Source organism: Ammodytes marinus (genome assembly GCF_949987685.1).
Source record: "Ammodytes marinus genome assembly, chromosome: 8".
Classification (NCBI taxonomy): Eukaryota; Metazoa; Chordata; class Actinopteri; order Uranoscopiformes; family Ammodytidae; genus Ammodytes; species Ammodytes marinus.
Genome location: NC_137212.1, coordinates 18,296,355 through 18,323,363, shown reverse-complemented (window position 1 = coordinate 18,323,363; position 27,009 = coordinate 18,296,355). Strand labels below are relative to the sequence as shown.

The following is a 27,009-nucleotide window of genomic DNA, read 5'->3' as shown; positions in this document are numbered from 1 at the left end:
TGTCCTGGCCACCAGTGCTACAGGGAGGGCCTAGAGATCAGCAGCTGAGCCTATGTCCCGCTGGGAGCCATCACTGCAGAATGGAGCAGGTGTCTGCAGGCTCATGCACAGACACACACCACACACACACACACACACACACACACACACACACACACACACACACACACACACACACACACACACACACACACAGTAAAGCTAAGTGAACCCACCCTCTCTCTACTCAGTGTCTTCGTGTCTGATTTGCTTCTTTTTTGCCCACACTCAAACTCGCTATTCAGCCCGTCCACAGACGACTTTAAGTGTGTATTTCATCAAACATTACAATATGTTTGATCGTTACCTATTTTATCACACACATCAACTCTGTAGTCCAGACATAAAAAGAAAGGGCTGGAGATGTGGATGTGAGCCATAAAAAAAATAGCAGAATAGCCTGCTGCAGCAAGACGCGCGCCCACGCCCAACCAAAAGGTCACCTTCCCTGTGTTCAGGTACTTTGACCTGGAAGTAATGACCTGTAATTTCACTTATGTAATGGCAGTGGCCGGGCCCAGGGTTTCTGAGTGGAGTGTGTGTGCACCGCTGATTGTGTCTTGGCGTTCATGACAAAACAGCAGCACACACTGTTCGTGTCACTTCAACAAAACACCGGCTAATTATTATTATCGAGGTGGGCGAAGAGCACAACCCGTAATCCCAACGAAAACAAAAGCAGAAGATTTTAACCTGCTATTATTCCCACACTGATTGACAGGTCTTTTTAATACACACAATGTGCATAACTAAATCCATGCTATTCAAGTTTTCTGATAATGCTAATGTTTGTAAACACAACAATAAAATAGGCTGATGTTTTCAATTATAATCTGTTGGGAAATTAATACAAATAGTTTTTTTCTTCAATGATGTAGGTGAAAAGTAATTAGAAATAATGTGCTGAAAGGTACAGACGTGGGCATTTAGAAAATGAAATATTAGAAAATAGAAAGCAAAATAATATCATGCTCACGCAAGCCATAATAAACATGGAGGCACACACAATTATCACAAAACAGTAAATATCGTTTTGAATTATACTGTATATCAACGGCAGTTTCTCTTCTTTAATTAAAAGAGCAAAAAATCCCAGGGCTGCTCTTTTGCTTGGAAGAGGAATGCATTTAATTTTAGACACCAATGTGTTGCCTCAGTTGGACAATGTTTTCACATCCAGTTGCAGATATTTAATTTGGCTAAAAAGAATTAATAGAGGGAGAATAATGAAACAGACAGGACTGGAGCAAAAAGCAGTATTGCGTTTTCAAACTTGACGAGTTCTCGTTTTGTTTGCCATTTAAAAACAAACATTAACAATTACGGAACAAAAGTGAAAAGAGTGCCTCAGCTATACTGCAGCAGTTTCACAGTGAAGTCCAATTCGTAGGCTCTCGGCTAAATCTAATGTCGTTTTAGATGTTGTTCCCTCTGAAGACCAGCCTAAAGAGGTGTATGTTGGATAATGCAGATGAACTGAATAATTGTAAAACTGACAGTTATATCAACATACGCTGCAGATATGTCTGCCTTATAAACTTATACAAAAGAGCTATTAACCAGTGCAAGCCCCTCACTGACCTGTCAGCGCTTGTGATTATCTCACTCAGATGGCTTCAGCTCAGTCATCTCCTTCACAATAGAATGTGTGACGCAAACAAAATCATCCGATGAAGAAAAAGAAAAAAGAAAATTAAATCATCTTCTTTCAGAATAAAATCATAGATAACGGCACTTTGTAGACCCCAATTTGAGATATTTTATGGAACAGACACTCATTTCGTAGGTGAGGACTCCTGACCAGGCAATTTCTTACTGCCAGTCATTTTAAGAGCAGCGATGTGAGGAAATGTGCTCTATTGTTGACTGCTCAGCGCTGGTTGATGCTGAGCTGACAAACGCTGCCGATACTTGAGTGATTGTCTGTGTCTGGGATGCCTGCATGCTGACCAACAACACTATTTTGTGTCCTCTCTGAATTGATAGTTTCAAAGCCAATGCGTTGTTATTGATTCGCTAATTGCCTGGGATGAGGAAAAGTATCCGCTGTCACCATGAATAAATGATGTACGGCTGACCTGTGCATTAGTGCCGAGGAGGAGTGACCATTTATTATTTTGTTCCAGTAGCTAGACAATGGCTCCGCCAGGAGGTGTTTAGTAGTTAGGATATGTGGGTAATGTAGATAGCCTACATAAAATAAAATAGTTTCAAATGTGTGATGGATGGATTAATATGTTACTTTTTTCAATTGATTGGCTTAAGTAAGAAAGCTGTTCTGGAAGGGCACGCTATATCAAGAAAATATATTGGAAATTGATGAAAATATTAGTTATTTTTGTCAAAGGAAACTGTAATGGGTTCCACCGCCCGACTCAGGGGGATGCAACAACAGCATCATTATTGTCTGCTTACCCTTTACCCACTTTAATTATGAATGTATTCTAACAGCAGCTTTCAGGCTTAAATGGTTTACTATGGAGTCTCTCTTGAGCTGTATATCAGGAATTTCTAAAAGGAGAAAATATACAGGAATAAATAAGAGAACATAGTACTTACTAAATATTTTGATTTATCTCTCTGTTCATCTGTCCTCGCTTAATGTAATGTAACATTATGCATAGTGCATTTAGTCAGGTACCATACACAATGCCTTGTTATTTTCATGGTGGGAAATTATTTCTAGATTCGCTCAGCTAAGTGTTTTAAACTACGCAAAATAACTGCAACATGTCTTCAAGCATGTAGGCATTTAAACCGAAACCCGGTGGACTTTTTCCCCCTTGTGCATTGCCCACTTGCTTTTCTTCAAGCATGACAAAGGGCGGTTGAGCATGAAGTGACATTTGGAGAGCTGGATTTCTGCAGCACGGGCATGTTTTGGTCCACAGTACCGTAGGCCAGCCCTGTGAAGGACTATGGATGCGTCTAATTTCTAAAAGGTTATTCCTAATCAAAAGCCGTAGTGCAGCTATATACGGAGATCTGATAGTGTGAGATTTTTTGATCAGGTTTTAAACATCATTACACATGGCAGGAGGTGCTTCAGCGACTCGTGTTTCCACCTCAGGTCTCAGGAGGAGATTCTGTAAAAAAAGAAGAAATGGGGACTGTGCTGGGAGATACGTGACTGCAGGAAGGACTAGAATAAATAATGGAAATGGAAAAAAAAAAAATCTGCGAGAGAAGTGTAAAGAATCTCAAGTGGGAAGCTCTGTGTTTTTGTAGTGTGTGTGTGTGTGTGTGTGTGTGTGTGTGTGTGTGTGTGTGTGTGTGTGTGTGTGTGTGTGTGTGTGTGTGTGAGAGGGAGAGGGAGAGTTTGTGTGTTATGTGCGCATTGTGATTAAAGCCTCCACCAGATGGACCACAGCAGTCGCCCTGTGAGCATGGATGTACCCCGACCGGGATCAAACGCAAATCGGGCTGCTGTCCCCCGCAGCCCCAAAGCCCACCACTATACCCCATGATCCAGTGACCTGCCACACTGCAGAATGGCCACCGCTTCATTTCACACACACACACACACACACACACACACACACACACACACACACACACACACACACACACACACACACACACACACGCACAGTCATCCAGTTTAGGCTGGGGGCTGGGAGAACATCAGAAAATGAAGCCCTGGATTTTACCAACCTAGATGTCATGCACGAAACTCAATACAATAGATCTGTAACAATAAACAGCGAGACTTCAAATTCATGATCAGTGTGTGATGAGCTGCTGGCCTGCTGAAGTTGAATGTCACCCCAAGCTGCGGACCGCTCTGTTGTCCAAATGGACACTAATCCACCAGAGTCCTGTTGAGAATACACTCCCAGTGCCAGAACACATGCCATGCTCAGCCAATGCATAGCTAAGCCTCTCTGGGCACCTCCACAAACCTATTCTCATTTGTGTTAGGCTAACGCCAAAAAGACCCACCATTATCTCTCCCATTTAAAAAAAGCATAGATACATAAATATGTTTGCTTATTTGAAAGGAGGGAAATATGCTAATACGTATATTCCTGTTTGCACGGTATGCGACTCTAATGTGAATTGGTGAAAGAAAAGAAAAAAAATCACATTAAAAAAGTCAATTGTTTTTTCTCTATGCAAAACGTTGATTAATCAAACACAAAAATGGCAGCTGTCTGAGTATGATATTGAATTAAATCCACAAACGAGGAGCGTGTTTCCACAGCAAGTTTCCATCGTGGCAATCGAACCGAGTGTTGAGTCCCCCTATTCCACAGATACAGTGACAGAGCGTTCAGCCTGAGCTTTCAAACAGCCTCATGTCACATCCCGTCAGTCGGCAAAGCTCCAGCCATAGCAAACAGCTTTGAGTTAAAGTGGAAGAAAGTGGCTGTGACAAATGCAGCACAGCCTTGTTCCGGGATCAGCATGAAGAATTCATTTCTGATCTGAGGAGTTTCTGGCAGGGAGAGTGACACAGGCAGGGGTTAAGCTGACTGCGTATCATGCTCACTGACATAGAGGGATGGGGATGTAGGGGCAAAAAGCTTCAACTAGATTAGTTCAATTTTACCAACACACTAGTTTTAAATACAGTGTATATATTTAGGTAACATGTGCCATTTAGAGGGAACCACCTTCCCCACTCATGAATTCACAGATTTTTTTAGACTGGCAGGGACATGTTGGATTTAGTTGTTAGTTTTTCCAAAGAAAGATATTGTCTGGAGCAAAGTTGTATATGTTTGTTATTCAATCGATACCAGGAACACTGTAGTCAAAGCACTGAGCTGAAACCTGTATGCAATGGTTTGTGCTCTCTAATACCTTCCAAGGCTCTGTGTTGGAAAGTCTTTGCCCTGGTGAATTGGGATTTGCTGACAGTGTTCACAGACTTTTTCTTCTCATCCACACCTATTCAGAATGTCAGAGATAATCTAACGTTGTTTGCTCTTATGGTTCTAATAAGATGACATTATATTATTGTGATTGTGCTTCTTACGCGTAAGGACATCGTTTTCCTCTGCAAAATGTTCCCCTCTATTACTAAATTGTCAGAACATCATGGCACAGGGCACCCTGCCTTTGAAGACAAATAAGCCAGCGATTTGATTGAACAAAAAAACAGCAATGCAGGTGGCGCACAGACCACCTCTCACCATTAAATTACCCAAAACCTGCATCCACACCTTGTGCCTGCCATTGACTTATGGAAGTACAGCCCCTGGTCTTAACAGTGAAAAACAGAATCAAGTGAATCCAAACTGCCCCATTGCTGTCAGGAAAACAGCCGCATTGTGTTAATAGCCGCCTGGTATATGAGATTCAGTGATGCTGAGTTTGTTGCTGGGCAGGGAGACGGTGCCAGTTTAGGGCTGTGATTCTCATTTGTTGATTGTTACCGGCAGAGGGTGGACACCTGCCAGGAAAAAGGCGATCATCAGACTGAGTAGCACAGCAAGATGCTCCCACTGCCAGAACTTCAATAAAGCAACTAAATCTATCCTTCAAGGGCATATCAAAAGCTAAGTAAGCAGCAGCATACTGAGGAGTGTGTTCCGGGCTATTAAATGTATTAGGCTGTTTTACTGCATAGACTGCTGTGATATTTCGAATCTAAATCAACCGGGCCCTGATAAGTGTTGTATTGTTCTTCTTCTCCGTAGCTCTGGTAAAAACACTGCTCAATTACTGTGTTGTCGCACTACGGTAACAGAGGGATAATTTAGTGTCAGATTGTGTTTACAGGCTTATGTCCTTGATCACATTCATTTGCTCTGAACCTGCAAAGCAATTGCAAAAGATCAGTTTTGCTGGAGAAAAATAAATAAATAAATTCTCCTTTTTCTAGTTAATAATCAATGTATTTTCTACCAGCACTTTGAGGTAACACCTCTGCTGGCATCTTCACTTCTCTTCCTTTAAATAGAAGTCTTATTATGCAGAGTGATGCACAAGACAGGTGTTGAAACATTGCGTCTGACAGTTAACAAGACTCAAACCGAGAGCACCCACAATTATCACTGTCTGCACACTGCATATTCAAATGTGCTATACTGTGTGTAGGGTATTCTCTGCGTGCTCTTACACACTTGTTATCAGAGCACTACATGCTGGCTGTATATATTGCATGTTTACCAGTATATTCAATCGTTCAAAAATCTGGAGATTCAACCAAAGACAAACGTGTTATTGTTTCTCAGGGCGTGGCAGAGAAATAGCTATTCTGTGTTTTTATATGAGGACCAGAATGAGTGAGTGAGAGAGAGAGAGAGAGAGAGAGAGAGAGAGAGAGAAGAGGGACAACACCAGCCTGCAGTTAATCCATTAAGTTCTGTGACTAGGAGGGGTTCAGGGTGGAGACGCAGGGCAGAGTGGAGGGCAGGAGGAGTTCATGACAATTAGCCAGCTCTCTGCTTTCCGAATTAGCAGGCTGGAAGCGCAGACTGAAGCACACTTCTGGGGTCCAGCCCTTAAAGCTACGGTTCCATGGTATTCAAAGTGTCAGAATGAGAAACCAAAATGTTGTGTTTTTTTGTCTGCTTGGTGACGGCAATGTATGCCTGCCTGTGTGCGCCTGTGTGCGCTTGTTTGTGTGTGTGTGTGTGTGTGGGGGGGGGGGGGGGGGGGCTTCAGTTGTGCATGAGTGTGTGTGTGTGTGTGTGTGTGTGTGTGTATGTGGATGTGAGCCAGAGCCAATCAGTGAGATGGGGTTTCACATGCTGACAGTGTGGCTGGCCCTCCTGGGTTAAAGCCATAAAAGCTTTTTAACTTTCAAAAGTTTTAAAGAGGAAAGAAATATAATGTACCTCCTCAAAAACTATTTAGCATCAGTCATCATCTGAAAGGCCAAATAATGCATCCAATCAACTTTATGTGTAAAGTCAAACTGGAAATGTCTTTCATTTTTCTTTACCCTTAACCACTTACTGTATCTCATTTTATTAACGGAAAGAAAGAAATTCGACAAAGGCCACATTCACAAGATAATAAGCTACACTGCAATATCCTGAACATCCGGACCGAACACTATCTCAGCATGGCTGCCCTTGATTGAATATCTCAACCACTCCCTCCATCTGTCCATACACAGTAATATAATGCACAATGTGTTTACCCTTAACTAGGAAACGGCAACAACTCGGCTCCATCTTTGGTGTCTGTATATCATGACTAACACACACACACACACACACACACACACACACACACACACACACACACACACACACACACACACACACACACACACACACACACACACACTCCATAACACAACGCATACAGAGAGCAGATTGTGTTTATGGCTAATTTACTTAGCAGAGGCTGTCACTTTCAGTGCTTTCCAAAACAATGGTCCTGCAGAGCAATTTAGTCAAATGACATGCAGAGCAAGTCAACTGCGAAAGACTATTTTCACTTTCAAATCCTAATCTCATTTAGAGAAAAGGTTGAGTTGTATCATATTACAGGGAGGGGGGTGGAGAGGAGGGGGGGAGAGAAAACCACCCCTAAAACACGCTGTCCTTTTATGGAATAAGAAAAATTATCGCTCTCCATTTTCACCCCACACTTCACTGCCTCTACACATCAACGGTTAAATATGATCACACACAAAGACAAAAGAAAGGTATGATTTGTGATTCAGTCATTGCCACAGTTCCCACTCTCCCATTCTTGACAGTAGGGAATTAAAAAGTGACAATAAAAACATGGTTGGGAGGAGAATATTAGAATCAGTGAGATGGAGAATGGCTTTTCCCAGGTCCAGCTCAAGCCTTTATTAAATTCAAAAGGTCAGAGCAGGAGGATAAAGGATGGACAGGAAACTGCGGGTCTGTTGCCTGTACAATTCAGCTGCAATTTTTTTTTGGGAATAAGATATGGAGGCAAATAAAGGAACATAGGCAGAAAAACACTTTTGTTTTAATCCATCTTCTTTGTGTTTCATTCTGCGTTACTCTGTTGTGTTATATGCGTTGTGATCGGAACAAATCTCCAGACTGCGGGTGCAAGCATATTCTATTCTATCTCAAACAATAGCGAGCTTGTTCAGCCCATCTTCCTGTGTGTGTGTGTGTGTGTGTGTGTGTGTGTGTGTGTGTGTGTTTCGGTGTGTGTGAGTGTGTTTCTGTGTGTGTGCTATTGAACTGCTCATGCTTAATTGAAGGTATGGAGAAGATTCTCATTAGTATGTCAGGCACATGGTTCCGCTAGGCTGGCTAGCTAGCTGCAGCTTACCAGACAGGTGGAGAGGTCAGGGTTGAAGTGGAGAGACTAGGGAGCTATAGTGTGCTGCTCCTTTTTTGACGTGCCAGCCGGCCTTAATTGTTCCTAACACTCCGTCTTCTTCCTGTTTTTCCAGTATTATACTGTGACAGTATATTCGCAGTATTTATGTATTTCATTGATTTATGTTTCAGAGTATCTTCATTCAGTGAGCTCATCTGTGTTTCTGCTCTAGCTCGTGGTTAAAATTCCTGAGTTACATTTGTAAATGTACACATGCTATAAATGTGAGTGTAGAGTATGTGTGTAGCCCATGCTATAGTGACTTATTGTTCACACTGTGGGTTTACAGTTGAATATGTGCACACACGGCCTTCAATGTGATTGGAGCCCTAAATATCAGTTTGCTGGTATTCTCAACTGCCTCAAGCCATTGTTTAACAAAGTGTTAGGCTATTTGCCAACAGTGCGAACGATTAATTGAATAATCGTTGAATATTTATTTTTTTCTCAATCGTTTGTCTATAAAAAGTCAAAACCATTTTTATTATAGCGCCCAACACAATTCCCCAGAGCCCAAGGTGACATCTTTAAAATGTTTTGCATGAGCAAAGAAAATCATCATGTTTGAGAAATTGCTGGAGAATAATTGGCATTTTTGTAGTCAACAGTCAATGATCAATGATTATAATTGTCCAAATTAATTTTCTGCGGCCCGACTACCCGATTCTTTAACTACTTGTTTCAGTTCTACTTGTAAGATTTGCAAATCTACAGATCATGTTACTAACCATGACTTAGGCCTACAGTGTAAAACCTTTAATGGCACATTATCATCACTTGCCAATTGACTGTGCATGATTCTTTTTCAGGACAGGTCTCACCATTGTTGGAGAAGAGAAATCTCTATGGCCTTTATGGATGCCCACTATCTACATTAGCTCTGCCAGGCCTTATACAATTGAATGTGAATTGAAACAAACCAGCATGTGAATAAGAGTTGACTTGCTGAGTGCCTCCTATTGCTGTGTTGAACACTAAGGCAAAATATGTTTTGATCCCTTTTCTGGCAACATTAAGATATTACCTGTAAGAGCTAATGTAAAATATTTTTTTTTGACTATAAAGTCGATTACATGAGCTATGTGTTTAACTACAGCAGAAGGTGCTTCAATTTGTGAGACATTATGTACTGTAGGCATTTATGTGTATATTTTGAGTTTGCACATGGATATACTCATGTGTGCTTATTGGGTATGGCGTTGGCCAACATACGTTTGGGAATGTGATTTCTGAGACCACATGTGTGTGTTGTATTTGTGTAATGTACCCCCAAGGACTCCCAGGAAACTGTATTAAAGGAAGCAAGAGCTCCCTCTTCTTGTCTGCCAGAGATAGGGGACACAGATTCGAGCTTTGTATTTATAAACTGTATTTTTGATTCTAATCTTATAAGGAATATTACAGGATAGTAGCATTTGGACAGATAGGGTAGTCTGTAATTGCTCTTAAAAAATAATAGTCGGATTTTTTTGCTTTTTTGGGAGGGCATGTGACATTAGGATCCCCTTAGAAAGAAACACCAACCCTATGGTGGGATTTTTGTTGATGTGGGAAAAAAAGTGGAAAACTGCTGGGAAAAAAACATGGTGTGTGGGCTACACATTCAAACACTGCACCAACAAGGCAGATAACCTGCTTTGTATATGAGCTCATTGACAAAAGACGGGACTATATGAAGGCGCTTACAAACGACAAGCCAGTTAAAGCGTAGACTTTTGTCATTGTAGGTTATGCATGTTTTTTTAACAACCAGGTAAGGGATAAGTATGTGCAGTCACGACTATAAAGTCACCTTACAGCTTGAGCATCCACCTTCTCCGCGTGAGGATGCTTTCCTTGTCCCCACGAGCAGCAGCCTCCTCCACTCCCATCCGCGAGCGCACCGCCCATTCGGCAACTCCCCAGCCAATGGGAGACCGCGCGCGAGGTGACTGGACATTCCATAAATGACTTTTGGGGGAAAAGGGTAGAGAGAGGGTGTTTTCTATTAATCTTTCCCGTTGAGTGAATTCTCCTTCCTCGTCGCGTCCATTTGTCATAGTTTATTTTTTGTTTGCCTAGCAAAAGTGTTTTTTCCTCAGGGCTGCTTTCACAACTACGGGTTGGTTCGCTCTGTGTATTTTTATTTATTTTTTGCCTCCGCTCAACTTAGAACACCGGCAAGTCGGTATACTGCACGCGACCGTTACTCCATCCGTTTCGGGCTATTTTCACCTTGCCTTTTACCGTCCGTAACACCAACAGCCTGACACAAGAATGGTCATGGTGAGTAGATACCGTAGTCTACCTGGTTGTTCCCCTGTTGTGCATATTCTTAGCTGGGCTTTATTTTAATGTTACCATATTCTAAAGTGTGCCGCAGCAGGCAGACAGGTAGCGTCGCACTGATTTGTTTTGTCTGCAGTATTCCTATTAACGGACACTTCCTTTGTAAAACGTTTTTTTTCTCTCTTTTTTTTTTAAACAGATACATTTTCTTTTTTAAAGCGCTGCACCTGTGTGGACAGGTGTGTGCCCTCTACGTGCTCGTGCATCCCTGCTCATGTGACATCCCTTAAAAAAATAAAATCACGTGCCATCAACATAGAAGACAATTTTTCTTTTTCGCCAAATTCGTTGTTTTGATTTTGAAATGATTTAGTGGAATTTGGAGCAAATATTTAAATAAAAAAAAGAAAACCTCATCTACAAATGGTTAAATACCTCAATCAGTAGGCTATTTTATAAGACGAAAGTGTGTAAAAGTGTGTCTGTTTCGTGTGTGTTAGAGAAAGAGACAGGGGGTAAGAGGGACTGAGAGAGTCTGTGTACACACTACACAGTCATGTAAATGTACAGGGATTTTAACATGCACCCAGTAATAGCTAATTTATATACACAGTGCTGTGCAGGCATCCTATTACCATATTGCCTGAGGCTGCAATCACTCTCCTAGAGCTCTGCTCCACCGCTGCTCTGCCCAGCTCACTCAAGCACAGACCTCAGCAGCGATTGATTGCTTTGCTGGGATTCAGAAAAAGCCTTTTCTCTGCCAAAATCAGGCTGAAAGCTGGCGTGTGCCGACGAGGGCTTGGAGCCAGCCAGAGAGCGAAGGTGTTAACACTGAGGGGAGGGGGAAGTGAGGCCAAAGGGGCTGACAGGCAAGCCAAGAAGCCAATCACAGACTCCAAGAGAGAGGTTGAGGGGGGAGTGGGCGGGCTCTGACCCTCCAGCTGAGCAGGCGACTGGTCTGGTGGCTGAGGGAGGGAGGGAGGCTTGCTGCAGCCCAGCACTCTTTCTCTCATCCAGTCTAACCATTCTCCTCTCAGCATCTGTGGAAGACGGCAATGCTCGCTCCGTACGCCTCTAGTGTGCTGCTCTCTGAGTGAGAAGGAGAGAGTGTCAGACCAGACTAAAGACAGGAAGTGTGTAAGAGAGATAGAGTCGGGGATTTTCTCTGCTGAGGTGTTGCTGTAGTGGCTGTTGTGTGAGGAGAGAGAGAAAGAGAGAGAGAGAAAGAGCGTGATACAACGGCCAGCATCTCCCAAATGGAGTGGAATGGGTTTAAGATGGTAAGGAAAAAGGCTGTACAGGCAGCCTGCCACTATACTCCACTACACATTGTTAACCATCGTTTCATTTTGGACAGCCTACAGTACGTGGGCTGGAGCAGGTTGTAGTTGTAGATATACTATCAGCCACAGTCACTTTACAGTCCACTCTTGTAGCACACAGGCAAGGCGGGGATACTAGTGAACTATTTGTCGTGCAGAATGTGAAGTTTCTTTATACACAGAATACAGGGGGATACAGCCTGGGGGTTAAGACTGGTGAGGGTTGTGGGCGGGATATGAAACGCAGGGAGGCAGACGGAGAGACAGCCAGATATCATGCTAACAGGAGAAGTGTGGAGGCAGGAGTACAGGTATAAGGTAAGATGGAACAGAGAGAGGGAAGGGTTAAGTCGGGGAACAGCACCCATTTTATGTTGAAGCCAGGGCTTTATAGGTGTCCCCCCCTTCTGCCTGCCTTTGCACCACTCTGAAATATTTACCTGCATGTAGTACTCACTGCAGCAGAGATGGAATGCCCATGGTTGATGCTGAATGAACAGTAAAATGGTATTGAAACTGGACTCTTGTGGATGTTAAATTCATGTATGCAAAGTAGTCCTTGTCAATTATGTGAAAAGACATGTTATCCGTCATGCTGCCTGTGTGTACAGTGAGAGTTTATGTCATCCATGTGTTGTGCCAGAGCTGGAGAAAGACGGAGTAGGTGTGTTGGAGTAACAAGCATGCCTGGATTACAATAGATTGTAATGCTGTGCATTCTCTAAGTTGTAAGCCCATTGCTCAGATGAGTGTATGCGAAGATGCCCGTGTGTTCTGAATGAATGGGTGTCGCCGTGAAATAAATCCTAATCAGCTATCTATGTCATGTACTTTGCTTCGCTTTAACTTTGCATCCATTTATTCATTCATCCAGCACAGGGATGGGCATCTGGCGGCCCGCGGGCCACATGCGGCCCTCGGGACAAATTTGTGCGGCCCGCGAGTTCATTTATAAAAAATTATATATTATTGGTTTCACAGTCGTCGGAAAAAAGTATGTAATTTGAACCAGACCCCAACTGTAATTAATTATGTCAGCCGCTAGAGGGCGCTCCCCGCAAATGTAAGCGGTATGTAGCCAAGTGGACGGTCTTGGAATTACCACATCGACCTCACCTCTTCTAGCGGGATCAGAGCGGGATTTACAAAAAAAAAAATTTTTTACAAACATGAGCGCTCAAAAAAGAAAACTAGATGAAGAAAACCGCGTTTTCCAGCCAAGATGGGAAACAGATTATCTCTTTACAGATTGTAAAGGAAAACCCATGTGTTTAGTGTGCTTGGAAACAAAATCGGCAATGAAGGATTTTAACTTAAGCCGCCACTACAACACCACGCACAAAGAAAAGTATGACAAGTACACCGGAGCTGCCAGAGCCGCTGTCGTTGCTGATCTCAAGCGAAAAATACACCGTCAGCAAAGCTTTTTTACCAAAGCCACGACCACACAGGAATCGTCACTGAAGGCGTCTTATGTTGTTTCACTTGAGCTTGCTAAAGCAAAGAAGCCGCTGTCTGATGGTGAAATGGTGAAGCGATGTGCAGTTGAGATGGCGAAAGCTTTTGGAGACGACAACATGGCTAAGAACTTTGAAACGGTCTCTCTCTCCCGACGCACAGTGACCAGAAGAATTTTTGATATCCAAAATCATGTCGAGGGAAAGCTCAGAGAAATCATGAACGACTGCAAGTACTTTTCCTTAGCGCTAGATGAGAGTACAGATGTGATGGATGTAAGCCAGCTCCTCATCTACACACGAGCAGTAAACAATTCATTTGAAGTGCATGAGGAGTTACTGAAACTGGTGTCTTTGCATGACACTACCAAGGGACAGGACATTTTCAACGCCGTTGAAAGTGTTGTGAGTGAGCACGGAGGCTTTGACAAGCTATCAGCTGTTGTTGCTGACGGTGCACCATCAATGCAAGGAAGACGCACTGGATTCGCCGGGCTTCTCAGACAGAGTGGCGTTGACTGTCCAATACTGCACTGCATCATACATCAGGTGGGTAACGTTATTTTCAGCTATTATTATCGGTGATAAATAGGGCTGCCCCCAACTAAAAACTTTCCTAGTCGTTTCACTTTATTCGGTTATCGACCGCGGTGCTGTCAGAGAGTGTGTCAGTGTGTGTGTGTGTGTGTGTCGGCGGCGGAGGCAGGCACGGAGCGGCAGGGCAAACGCTTTTACTAATGATCCGTTATTTTCTGACTGAACAGCCTCATGGAAATTATATTTTATAATTCATAAAATTATAAACCAACGAAATTCGTTAAAGCAAGTAATTTGGTGCTTTAAAAGTCACGATTTTAATCTGAGACAGATTCCACGTTCTCTTCCTTTCTGGTCAACTAACGTTTTTTCGCCTGTGAGGCAGCCCTAGTTATCAATGTGTGTTTCCTTAGTGAGATTTAAAAATAAATAATGACTACAATGTTGCTGAATCCAATTTATTTTATATTGCAGGAGGCCCTCTGTGCCAAGTCAATGAACTTCAGCCATGTCATGGATTTAGTAACAAAAGTTACCAATCTCATTCGAGGAGGAAACAGGTCTCTTAATCATCGGAAGTTTGTAGCCTTTTTGGATGAAGTGAGCGCGGCGTACGGGGATTTACAGATGCACACAGAGATAAGGTGGATGAGCCGCGGGAAATGCTTGGAGAGGTTTTTTGCGCTGCGCTCTGAAATCCCTGTGTTCCTTGAGGAGAGCATACGATGTGACACCAGTGCGTACTGCAGTCAACTCAGGGACACGGATTTTCTCTGTGACATGGCCTTCCTTGCAGACATCACATCTCATCTCAATCGCCTCAATTTGCAGCTGCAGGGAAGAGGCCAAACTGTGTCGGATCTATACGCACACATGAACGCGTTTAATGCTAAACTAGGCCTGTTTAAAGAAGGCTTCCAATCCGACCGTCCGAATTTGGCACACTTCCCCTCATGTGAAGAGATGCGCAAAGATGCTCCCGAATGCGAAGAAACCGTGCTCAAGTACAAAGCAGAAATCGAAAAACTGCAGCAGCAGTTTAAGAGCCGCTTCCAAGATTTCTACGCCATGCAGCCACGCATCGCGTTGTTCACTGACCCGCTCTCTGCTGCTGTCAGCGAGCAGCCCCCTGAGCTGCAGCTTGAACTGTGCGAACTACAGGCAGACCCGTTTTTTCAAGCAAACCGCAACGAGAGGGGAATCTCCTTCTGGAGACTGCTACCAGAGTCCCGATTTCCAATCCTCAGGGATTTTGCACTTTCGATGGCCAGCATGTTTGGGAGCACTTACATCTGCGAGAGCAACTTCTCAATGATGAAGCACATCAAGTCCAAAGAAAGAAACCGACTGACCGATGAGACACTCTTCCAGCTCATGCAGATTGGATGCACCAATATTGAGATTGACATTCAGTCTATTGTGCGCCAGCAGGAGAGGCCACAAGTGTCTCATTAAGACAGGATTTTACAGAGGATAACATTTTGAGAAAATGAAAAATGTTATGTAATGTCAGAGCAGAGAAGAATTGCACTATTAGAGATATGTTTTGTTTTGTGTTCTTGACTGAAAGAGACAAATTGTCTGTAATGGTTGAAAATTGGTTTAATAAATTTTGATTGCCAGTATATTTTGTTCTATTTATTAAATTAGTTATATATAGTTAGTATATAGCTATAGTAGGCCAATTAAGTGACAAGGTTATAATGGTGAAAGTGCATGTTGATATACGTGGCCCTCTGGTAGTGAGGTGAAAATTTGTGTGGCCCTCCCTTTTATCAAAGCTGCCCATCCCTGATCCAGCACATCAAAGCAACAGAGAGGTTGACTCACACAACTAGTGGCCGTATTTTTCCACTCCTTTACGTTTTCACCAATCATATACATTTTATTTCATTGCTGATACTGCGCCACCATTCTGACTGCAAATGCAATACCCATTATTTTTATTTCAACATATCCACCTGTTTTAAAATTGTTCTCTTACCATCCACACTCACTTTTGTATTTGCATGAAGAATAGTGGAAGCATTATTCATTTATCAGCAAGTAAATGTTTGCTTGTTTGCATGCTGGCTTCTTTCCACCGGATGCAATCAAAATGCTAATTGAAACGAAGGCGAGTCCCCTGTTGAATGACTAGGCTGGTGACGCTAGCTGGTAGGCTGTCTCCCTGGACACTAACGGCCAGCAGCCTAGTGTATGTGCACAGACCGAGGGGCCTAGCAGTAATGCATATTATATACTGTATATACAGATAGGGATAGTATTCATTTGTACAGAGGGTGAAAGAAATGGACATGAAGGAGAAACAAAGGGAACCACGAAGGAGGGAGTGAAAAAGTTGAGTGTTCATTAGTATTGGGGGTATTAGATATGAGTGTGCACCATGAAACCTCCTGATGGGAACCAGTGGGGAACCTCAGCTACAGACAGGCCATCATTTCAGACACACACACACACACACACACACACACACACACACACACACACACACACACACACAGTGGCTCTATTACCCTCAGGCAGAACACCGTGAGCTCCAAGGTTACACATCAATGCTAATAGGGTGGGGTGTGTGTGAGGAATTTATTAGCTACAGTGCACTGACCGAGTGTGTTTGCTTTGTGATTTCAATGTAACTGAAGATCAGAGAAACATAGGATAAGCTATTGTGATTGGATATGTAGGTAGTCTCTTTGTGATTATAGCTCTGAGGAACAATGAAGGTGATTTACAGACGTCAAGTAAGAAATGATGGTGAGCAACAAAAAAAAAACACAAAAAATAAATAAAGTAACAGGACAAAAAAAATCGGATTAATATATCAATTAAATTACCCGACAGACTCTGCTGTGTTGTTCGTATGTCTTGTGTATCAATGTTGTGTTTGCGAATGTCTGTGTATCAAAAGGGAGACTGACGTGTGTCCAGATGCAGAGTGACATGTTTAACTAGAGCTTGATTAAACACCAATCAAAGAGATGACGTTAGAGAGAGAAAGAAAGAAAAGGAGAAGAGCTTCAGACATAGGAAGGAAAAATGTCCTCTTAATCTATTCTCAAACGTTACCTCTCTGAGATTTACTTTGGGTGGGAGTGCCACATCAATATACTGTATGTACATAAACTGACCTAATCAGTTATGGAATGGAGATATCGGTGATATAGCATGATAGAGGAAATTAAGTCTGTTTTGACACTAGTACACAGCACAAGTGTTTATATGTTTTTTGATTATCTGCAGTCAGGAATATCAAATCTTAAAACTGTTTTAAATTTGTTTAACAATTAATTGTTTAAATGACCATAAATACCATAACATTAAGCTGTTGTAAAAAATTTTTTTTTTAAACTATTAAAAAAACTGAGGCAGATCACCCAGACCAGTGATCCATTTATGTATTCATCACAGAGTAACACAATCTTAGCATCCAGTTTTTACTTCCTTGAAGCTGTTCTCCTGGGCCTGGCGTGCTCATTTGCTTATAGAGTGTCTATTAAAATGGCTAATTCCAAAGTTCTTTATTGTTATACTGAGCAGCAGGACATTTAAATGCAAGGGAATAATGCATTGTGTGGGTTCGCATTGTTACTTAAGCATGAACTGTATGAGTGCCTTATATTGACATGCATAAATAAGACTTTGTAGAGGGCTGAGGGCCTTTACCTTTGTTATGTTTGTGTGCATAGTTAGGTTGTTTGGTCAACTTTTCTCGTTGAGCGATCTTGCTGCAATTCATCACATCCGCAGTAATTAGCCACAGAATGGTGAAATGTCAAAGGGTCACAGTGTGTTTATGTTCCTGTATTTGCAGCAGTAGTCATGTGGTATGAAGCTTTTTATTAATATGCATTATGGGTACAGATATAATTTATGGCTATTCTGTGTTGTGAAGGTGTGCATGTGAGAATGGTGTGTACCACCGTTCTTGTGCCCTCTCTAACATGTTTACTGCAGTAACTTTGACCCCATCTCGTAATGAGCTTTATATGGGTTCTTTAGATAGAGGTGATAGGGATGTGGTTGCCATAGATATGAGTCGAACACATTCAGTTGGATTACATGTGTTGTGAGAGGATCACTTGGAGCACAGCTGGGACACTCCTGCCAGACAGTAACTGAGGCTTTTTCCTTTTGTCTGGTTTATGTGGAAATTCAACATCTTTATGATACTCAACTTTTTATTTATTTTAATTTGCATTAAAGGGTCCTCCCTTGATATGGAATTGCTTATGAGGGAAAGTCTGATCTAATAAAGTATTTAAACCAGTACATTCATGCTATAATAAACAAGACAAACAGACAGCAAACGTGCATGTTAATAGTACAAAATAGTTTGAAGAAAGTGAATTATTCTCATCATGCAAAATATTAAGTCTTTAACACTAATGTAATCAACTTCCTCTTTAAATAAATAGTTATAGTTAACTGGTTGGGCACAAATATAGCTTTTGAGACAAAGCAGTCATTTCTCTTTTTGTGCTTACTTACTTAAAGTAAGAGTTTTGACATTCTTTGTGTAAGTACATAATCCAGTTCATCAGCATTGTGGTAGTACAGTGTCTGTATAAACATAACAACATACTATATTGTCTATACATGTCTTTTCCACTTTCCTTTAAACAAAAGCTGGATGGAGGCAGTTAATGAGCCAAAAGCCTGTTGGAATAAGACGCTGCTGTAACCATCTCCGTCCCAATTAGCACGCTTTGGTTTTTAAATATTCCTTTTGTGTGGATCCTAAACACACATGAAGACTCACAAAACGGTCACATTGAAAATTTAATAGGCTTCACAGCGATTTCCTTCATTTATTTAACATGTTTTTATTCCCCCTCTCTCTATCTCTGTGTCTCTCTCTCTGTGTCTCTCTCTCTCTCTCTTTAAAAATAAGCTAGAAATCTGAGAGGCATGGAAAGGCATTTTGCTGTGAGGGGAGCAGCATTCACAAATACTAGACCTAATTCCTTTGGCAGCAGCTCAAACTGCTACAGACAGACACATAATCAGCTGGGGAGTGTTAGCGCCTCAGCCCACTAGCAAACACAGGACCAAGCCCTTGTTGTGCATCACTGCTTTTCAGAATAAATATCCCGATGGAAAATACAGTGGGAGGAGGGAGGTATTCATTGTGTATATAGCTCTTTGTTCAGTCAAAGACACAGGAGGAGAGAGGAACACTGGCTTTCTTAGCTACTTTACTGCTCATTCTTCCTCGATCCTCTCTCTCCCTTGTCTTCTCTTTTTTTTCTCTCTCTCTCCCTCTCTCTCATCCTCCACTGTACCCTGTGTATTTTTGTTTTCATACAGTTTGGATTTGACTGGCAGTTTCTCCTGAGACTGACTCGTCTCATCTGCATTTTGCATCCCAGGAAGAAAGGGAACAGAAACCGACGGAAAGCTTCAGCAGGCAGACAGGCTGTATGTGTGTGTGTGTGAGGAAGAGAAAGTAAGTCTGTGTGTGTGTGTGTGTGTGTGTGTGTGTGTGTGTGTGTGTGTGTGTGTGTGTGTGTGTGTGTGTGTGTGTGTGTGTGTGTGTGTGTGGGTTCTTGTAGCTCGTTGTTTGGCTTTGGCAGCTTAACTGGCCCCGCCGCCGTTGCTGTGTGATGTTTAAAGGACGTTTCAAGGTCATGCTTTCGACAGCCTCTGACATATTAAACATTCATATATTTCTGTAGCGAGATGAATTATAGATTGAACATGCAACTGAAACATGCAATAGACACATTAGGCCCTACACACACAGCATTGCACACAACAGTCCCCTAAGCCCCGCCTTATCTCAGCAATAGCAGCGCCAACGCGGGGACCATGAAGGCTGATGTTGTGTTATATGTGGTATACCAAGACATTGGAAAAAAACCCGCAGGCAGGAGGTACATAAAGACCATGATGCTGTATCTGATACACTTGAATAAAAGAAAGAAAATCTAAAAGGAAAAGCGACCTCCTTAGAAATGACTAGTGAAGATGCAGGCGAGTTTTGTCTTGACAGTCGGAGGTTTTGGTTTGTCTTTTGGACGTACCACACATGAGATCAGTTATAGCCAACAAGCTAGACCCACTGGTTGTTATCAGGCAAGTTTGGCAGTTTGAAATAGTAATTAAGATAATGTCGATGTGTGTCCCAACAGGAAAATGGATTCTCACAGGCGATATGAAATTCCCTTTCAATGGACAGGAATGCCGTCCTTCCTACACAACGTAACTAGATGGAAATGGTGGCATCGTGATGGCTTATCAAGACTGATAAACGTCAGCAGCAGGAGCGGGCATTAGCTGCACCTGTCAAGTTAATATGCTGTAGGGGATGAAGAGATAGAACAAGTCAGAAAAGAGAAAAGGAACGGTCGTGAGACAATAGGAACAGAAGAAAGATAGATGTGTGCTATCTCCCAGCTGCACGGCTCTCTGGGCACATGCTGTCAGAGTAAAAACGCTGTTGCAGAATTTTTCCATGGCAATCAGCCACCAGCTTCTATATGTTGCCTGCCTGGCACATGCACAACGTATACGAGCAAAGATAGTCTCCTGTGGGGATTTTCAATTACTCTGCACTGTACAGCAGTAGGGGGGATTAATCTGATCGTTTGAATGCACGCCACACTTAATGGTTTAGCTGGTGTGCCGCGGGCCTCGGCTGTTAGTGGCGCTGCTATACATTTAGGCTTTTGTGCCTCACTCTGCTCTCTCTTGCTGCCGCAGTAGAAGCCATTTCTGAATTGCACCACTCTCACATCAAGTTGCACCAAGATTAGATTTCACGGAAGATGGGCTCACTATAAATTCTCAAGTCAAACTGAAAATTGATTGTGTAATGGCCAGTACAATGCAAACTTTATAGCATTTGAAAGGGGGGTGGAATAGTTTAACGATTGCAATGACAGCATTTTTTTTAAAAAGGAGCACTAAGTGAATAATGTAGCTGAAATTAGAATTGAAATGACACAAGGCTTATAACTATACCGAGAACCAGAAAGAGCAGGATACGTGTCGTATGACGACCAAATGAAATTCATGATTTCCCTCAGTTTAGGAAGAATGTTGCTAAGAGATTTACAAGTGGAACTATTAACATTTGAGCTTTTCTGTCTATCCGCTGATGTAGTAACCTCCTCTAAGTCTACATGTGGTTTCAAGTCATTCATTGCCTTCATCAAACTGTTTACTCATTAAGACAGATGACGAACGGCTGTCCTTTTCCCTTTGCAGCTATTTGATTATATGAGCTCCGGTTCAGGGCCGGATCAATAACCAGATTAGCTAGGCACACACGTATATACACACACACACACACACACACACACACATACACACACACACACAGGCATACATTCAGCCACACCCTCACACAGCACCCAAGGCCTTGGAATGAATTCTCGAGTACAACGGTCGGTTGGTGTCTATATGATTTAGTTCTATGCCTTTGCTGCAAGGCAGACACACACACACACACACAGGCACACACACACACACACACACACACACACACACACACACACACACACACACACACACACACACACACACACACACACACACACACACAGTGAGCAGTGATTAGATTAGGAAGCGTTCTGCCTCTGCTTCTTCTCTCTCCCCTGTTCTCAGAGTAAGTGCTGTGCTGTAGGTTTTGTTCTTATCGTACACCTCAAGGCTGTTTATAGCTTTTTAAATACCTGTTCAGCCAAGCCCATATTACCTCTTCTATAGCCTCAAACCAGTTTTAATTAGAACTCCTACTGTGTATAAGGTAGAAATGTTCAGTCAGAGTACTTTACAAGTTGCTTATTATGCTGCTCTGGGAAAATACTTTTGGACACACCACTTTTGGGAAAGTTGTGCTAACCAGTTATCTTGTTCTTCTAGGCCTTTTTTGTTTATTCCTACATCAAGAATGAATATAGGCGATGAGTAAACAAGGAACGCATGACACTAGCTGAATTGCTGTTCTTCTGACCTGATACATGCAGGTGTTGTGTGCAGTTACAGTGTGTAGTTGGGTAGTTGAGTTTAGCGAGTGTGTGCATTGTGTGGACAGTTTTTATGTATGCTAGTGTATTTTAGTGTATTTTGCTAAAGATAGAGGAGGGCTTTGCTAAAATGTCTGCTTGCCTGCACAGGTGTGTGGCCGCATTCACCTGCCAGCTACTTGTGGAGGTGGTGTCCTCGTTCATGACACATGCTGCTGACTCAGATGGATCAGCGGGCCTGTGCTCCGCGTCCCTCACTGTCTGTTTCTGCGTCCTCTATCTCCGTGCCCGGCCCAGCCAAAAGCAAGGTGGAAATCAGAACTGCGTGCAAACACTATCTATTCCCTGAAATACAATCTAGAGTAGTTGTTTTCATCACAGTACTGTAGACTCTATCGCAGTGTCACTTATATTTATTCAGAAACAGCCACATTAAAGCGGCTACGAGTAACATTTAAATATCTTTTAAACAGCCTCATGTTTCCTCTGATAATCATAAATTACCTTTAACAGCAAACGAGACCATCAGAAAGACGTTTTTAAATAGTTTTTATTACTGCTTTTGGTCTGGTCGCACACCCAGTCCGATTTTCGGATCGCTCGTGCAAGCTCTATGATCACATATCCGTATTGGTCGCAGATTTCAGTGTGGCGCAGCAACGTGAATTGAGAAGCCTATCCCTCCAGGTGAGGGAAGGGGAGCGGGAGCCTAGTTTGAGACAGTTATTTGTCGTCATAATGACTGATAACAGGGCTGAACCATCAAAGAAAAAAAAGAGAATGCAATGAAGAAAAGCTAAAAGGGAGAGTGATATAGGCTACGGGCGGGACGAGGGCGTTGCCAAGCAACGTGTATACAATTTCACGAGAGCGAAACTAGACTGCAGTGTTTACTCCTAAATGAATGAGCGGTTGGTACTAACACAAAGTTTGCTTTGCTTCACCATCATCAGATAACCATTCCCTGAAATAGTAATTATTTACAACAACATTACCTCATCGTGATCCATACTAACTGCCGTCTCTCGTTCATTCGCTTTCTGTGAGGAGTCAGACACGTAATCTTTCAGCGCCGTGAGAGAGAGTAGTTAGGTGACACTGCTGCATCAAGTCATTGCAATCAGGTGTGCGTGGCAGTGACTGGCATTAGTTGATGCAGTGTCAAAACCACTCTCACGGAGCCGAAAAGAGTCCTCACACTTTCAACACACGGACATGCACTATATTGCTCCCTTCTCAGTTCACACTCGCGCGCCTGGCACGAGCTAGAAAACAGCTTTGCGACAGCGGGCGTCGTAAAAATACTACCGCTTTTGTCCAAAGGGGACGCCAACGTGCCATTTTACCCGTAGTGGCTTTAAATTAAAGTAAGTAGGTACATGGTCATGGCAAATTAGAAAACTGTTTGTGTTGTGAAAAAGGAAGACAGACAGTGAAAATGGTACTGGCCTTTTAGGAAGGATCAACTTCTTTTTATGACAAGAGTGATGAAGGCCTAGTGACGGGTGACAGTGATCTTCCTATTGCCTTTCTATTTTCCCCTATTCACATTGTGTCTTTTGTACTAAATAAATACACTGAATAGGCCCTGCCTTTTAGTTAGATATCATCTCCACTAAAACCTTTAACCACATTAATGACATTTAATTATGGATAGAATCCCATGTAGGGGATGAGATGATGCTTTAGCCTCTTTAATCCACCAAAATGTTGTAGCTAAGGGCCTTGACAGTGATCACTCCCATCCGTCACACACAGGGATTACAGCAGGACAGGCGGCCATGCAGGGCCCAGACATCTTGTAGATTTGACTGTGAGATGTCTGGCATCAGCAACTAGAATGGTAACCAGGGCTGGCAAGCTGGTAATTGGGATTTAATGCTATTGAAAGGCAGAGTGCCGTTTAGATGATGACTTGCAGCAGAGGATTGGATAGATAAATAGGGGTCAGGGTCACCAAGCCAGGGACTGTTCCTGGCGTAAGAGTGAAGAGAGTGGGGGGGAGGACCTGAGAAGTCAGGCTAGGGTTAGGGGGACAGGGACTAGGACTGACAGACATGGCCAGGCCTTCAATTCAAAGGCCCGGTCCCTGTGCGCCAGGCGTCAGCCAAACGAGCTAGGCAGGTGTCCAGCTGATCTCACAACCCCCACAAGGGAGGAACTGCAGAGCACCAGTTACCGGAGCTGCACAAATTGAAGTGTCATTTCCAGAGTCAAGATGCTCACCAATTTTCTGCATGCGTTGGTGCAGAGTTGGGATTCAGCCAGTGGACAAATGGCTCCAGTTCCGCCTACAGTTTGGCTAGAGAGAGAAAGTGTGTGTGTGTGTGTGTGTGTGTGTGTGTGTGTGTGTGTGTGTGTGTGTGTGTGTGTGTGTGTGTGTGTGTGTGTGTGTGTGTGTGTGTGTGTGTGTGTGTGTGAGAGAGAGAGAGAGAAAGTGACTATATAGGTCCTCAGTGGTTGTGGTAGAACGATATTCTGTCTTTTGACTGCCCACAATGTAGCGTGACATTGTTTGAGAAAAGTTTTTTAGATAAAAATGGTTAAGTCAAGGAAATCTAAATACAGTAGAACAAGACACATCACTTCAGCTATGAACATTTAAATGCAAAATATGCCAAAACCGTTTAGCCTTTGGAACACTGAACATCAGATATAGAAGAATATTTGTTAAGACTTTTAAGGTCTCTCATTCTCTGTCAAATCTAAATCTTGAGATTGTTGTACAAAACCGGTCCGACGTACCCTCTGGCAATAGGCTGCATCCTGTCATCTCCTTACCTCCGACATTACGCGCAGTGTGTGTGTGTGTATGTGCCGATTACCCAGAGGCTACGAGTTCAGGTGTATGGGAAAAGCTAGGATGGATCTCACTGAACGACTGAAAACATCACAAAAGAGAAAGGAGGTGGGGAAAAAGTCAAGCCAAAGTTAAATGAAAAATTGCTTACGCACACGTCTGGCGCGGTCTGGAACATTTATTATTCCGGGTCACACGGTGAGAGAGAAAAAGAGGTGGAGGAGGATAGAGAAGAAGAGAGGAATCCATTTGGTAAAGTAGCTGCAGATCGATGAGACTGGAGGCAGGCGGGCCAGAGTGCAACTGAGGGTTGTGTGTCGGTGAGTATCTGTGATGGGGCCTGTGTGTGTGCTTGCGTGCATGAGGCGTCCCAGATTACTTTAACTGATTGATCTGGCCCAGCATCCGTCTGACCTGCAGGACATTTCAGATCCACGCAGATGCTGGACGAGGGATGGAGAGAGACAGAGGGAGGGAGAGAGAGAGAAAGAGGCAGCCAGGAAGAAAGGGAGAGGAGAGAGGAAAATAAAAATCAATAGCCCGGAGAGCATTACAGGGAACTTGACTGGGCGAGAAGCAGAGATAGTAAAGTCGTATTAATCTCTTTGTGTCTCGGTCAGTTTGATAGCAACTCCAATTAAGTATCACTTTGGGGGCACCGAGAGGGAGTTTCAGTCTTGAGTTTAGAAGTATTAGGTGTGGCACCTATTTTGGCTAGCAAGAAGGTGAAACATAGCAACATTGTCAGTGTATGAAGATGTACGATGTGTCTTTAATGAATCTGCATTGACATGAATTTGAATAAGGCGATGTTTGCTGTTTGATTGTTTTACGTCATCGTATTTTTCTCTTTTTGACTAGCCAAACAGTGTTAAAAAGGCTTAAGGAAATTACATAATAGGATCTGAAGGAAGTTGGTGAGGCAAAGTCGTACAAGTCAGATGGTTGCAAGCTGACTCCATTTTGTAACTTCCAGGCAGTGTGTCTATCAGTGGAGAGATCCAGCAGCATATACCGTCTACTCCGCAGTCTCTCTACAGCCTCCATTTATCCTGGCCAAGTCAGGGTAAATTGATTGTCTAAGCGTTGTCAGAGAAGGCCAGCAATATAAAGCGATGGTTTTATGGTGTATAAGCTGCAGGGTAATGACAAAAGGACAGGAAGGTAAGATAAAAACTCCTAGGCGATCTAAAAGTCAGTTTGGTTAGTTCACCCTCAGTGGCACATGGCTGCCGAAAAGGGGAGACAGATATCATCTTTGAGCGTAGCAAAAGGAAGTTGCCAGACTCTTTGGTATCGTTTGACTGTTTAAAGGAAAACAAATGTTTAATCCCCTTCCTCGCTGTAGGCAGATAAGGCTAGTCCTATATTTGACTGCGGTACCCAGACACCATTGGCCGTGAGCCCAAGGAGACAGGAAGCACTTTTGTGGCATCAAATATTAATGGCGTTATAGAGTGTATTGATTATATAATAAGTTTTCCCAGCATCTGAGCAGCCCCTGAAATGTATTCCCTGAATAATTGAAAATGTATCCATGAGCAGTTTTTCATCTCAATGGTTGGTGAATGTAATTGCATTGCACCCTTTTTCCAGTGTTATTTGAGATTTTATCAGAAGACGCGCATGTGTGTGTGTGTGCGTGCCTGCGTGCTTGCATGGGTGTGTGTGTTTGTGTACTTGCCACGTGTGTGTGTGTGTGTGTGTGTGTGTGTGTGTGTGTGTGTGTGTGTGTGTGTAAGATCATGTGATGAACAAGGACAGCGAGACAATGAAGAGAGATGAAACAGTGAGAGATTGTTTGTGTGTGTGTGTGTGTGTGTGTGTGTGTGTGTGTGTGTTTGTGTGTGTGTGTGTGTGTGTGTGTGTGAGCGTGTGTGTGCGTGCGTGCGTGTGTGTGTGTGTTCCACCTGAGACTGTTTGTTTTATCGAATGGTTGAGCATCGGAATATTGAGCACTGTTAAACACACTTCTGAAAAATGTAATATTCCTTTTTGCTGACATTACGCTCTACTTCACCGTACGTTGGCTGCTGAAATGGATACTCATACACATCTGCTTGCTGCTTCCTACATTTTTATCACCACATTTGAACATGCTACGACAACACTGCACTGCCTGCCTGCTGCGACACACCATTCCCTTACGCACTGACAAAGAATGTAAAATGACGGCTTTGCAGAATGGATGAAAAATGCTTTTGATGTGTCACCTCTGCCTAACTTTCTTTTTTCAGGATAGCTTTACAGTGAACAGCAGGCTACACATCATATGTTTCCTCATCCCTCTTGATGAGACCAATATTGGTCCACTATACTGCATGTTGTTGCTGCAAAAT

General features: G+C 42.9%; 1 protein-coding gene across 8 annotated transcripts in view; it reads left to right on the top strand.

The window, feature by feature from the left end:
- The window catches only part of elavl4 (ELAV like neuron-specific RNA binding protein 4), a gene marked incomplete at both ends in the record, with an annotated part of 73,651 nt that overhangs the window by 4,600 nt on the left and 42,042 nt on the right, over positions 1–27,009 (top strand). For 5 of the 8 annotated variants that reach the window (XM_080032661.1, XM_080032660.1, XM_080032659.1 and 2 more), the window contains one exon: positions 11,838–11,861. The exons of the other annotated variants lie outside the window; for them this stretch is intronic. In XM_080032661.1, coding sequence (XP_079888787.1) covers positions 11,838–11,861 — 24 coding nt within the window. Of the gene's footprint in view, positions 1–11,837; positions 11,862–27,009 lie in introns of those variants that run through there. 8 annotated transcript variants of the gene reach the window in all.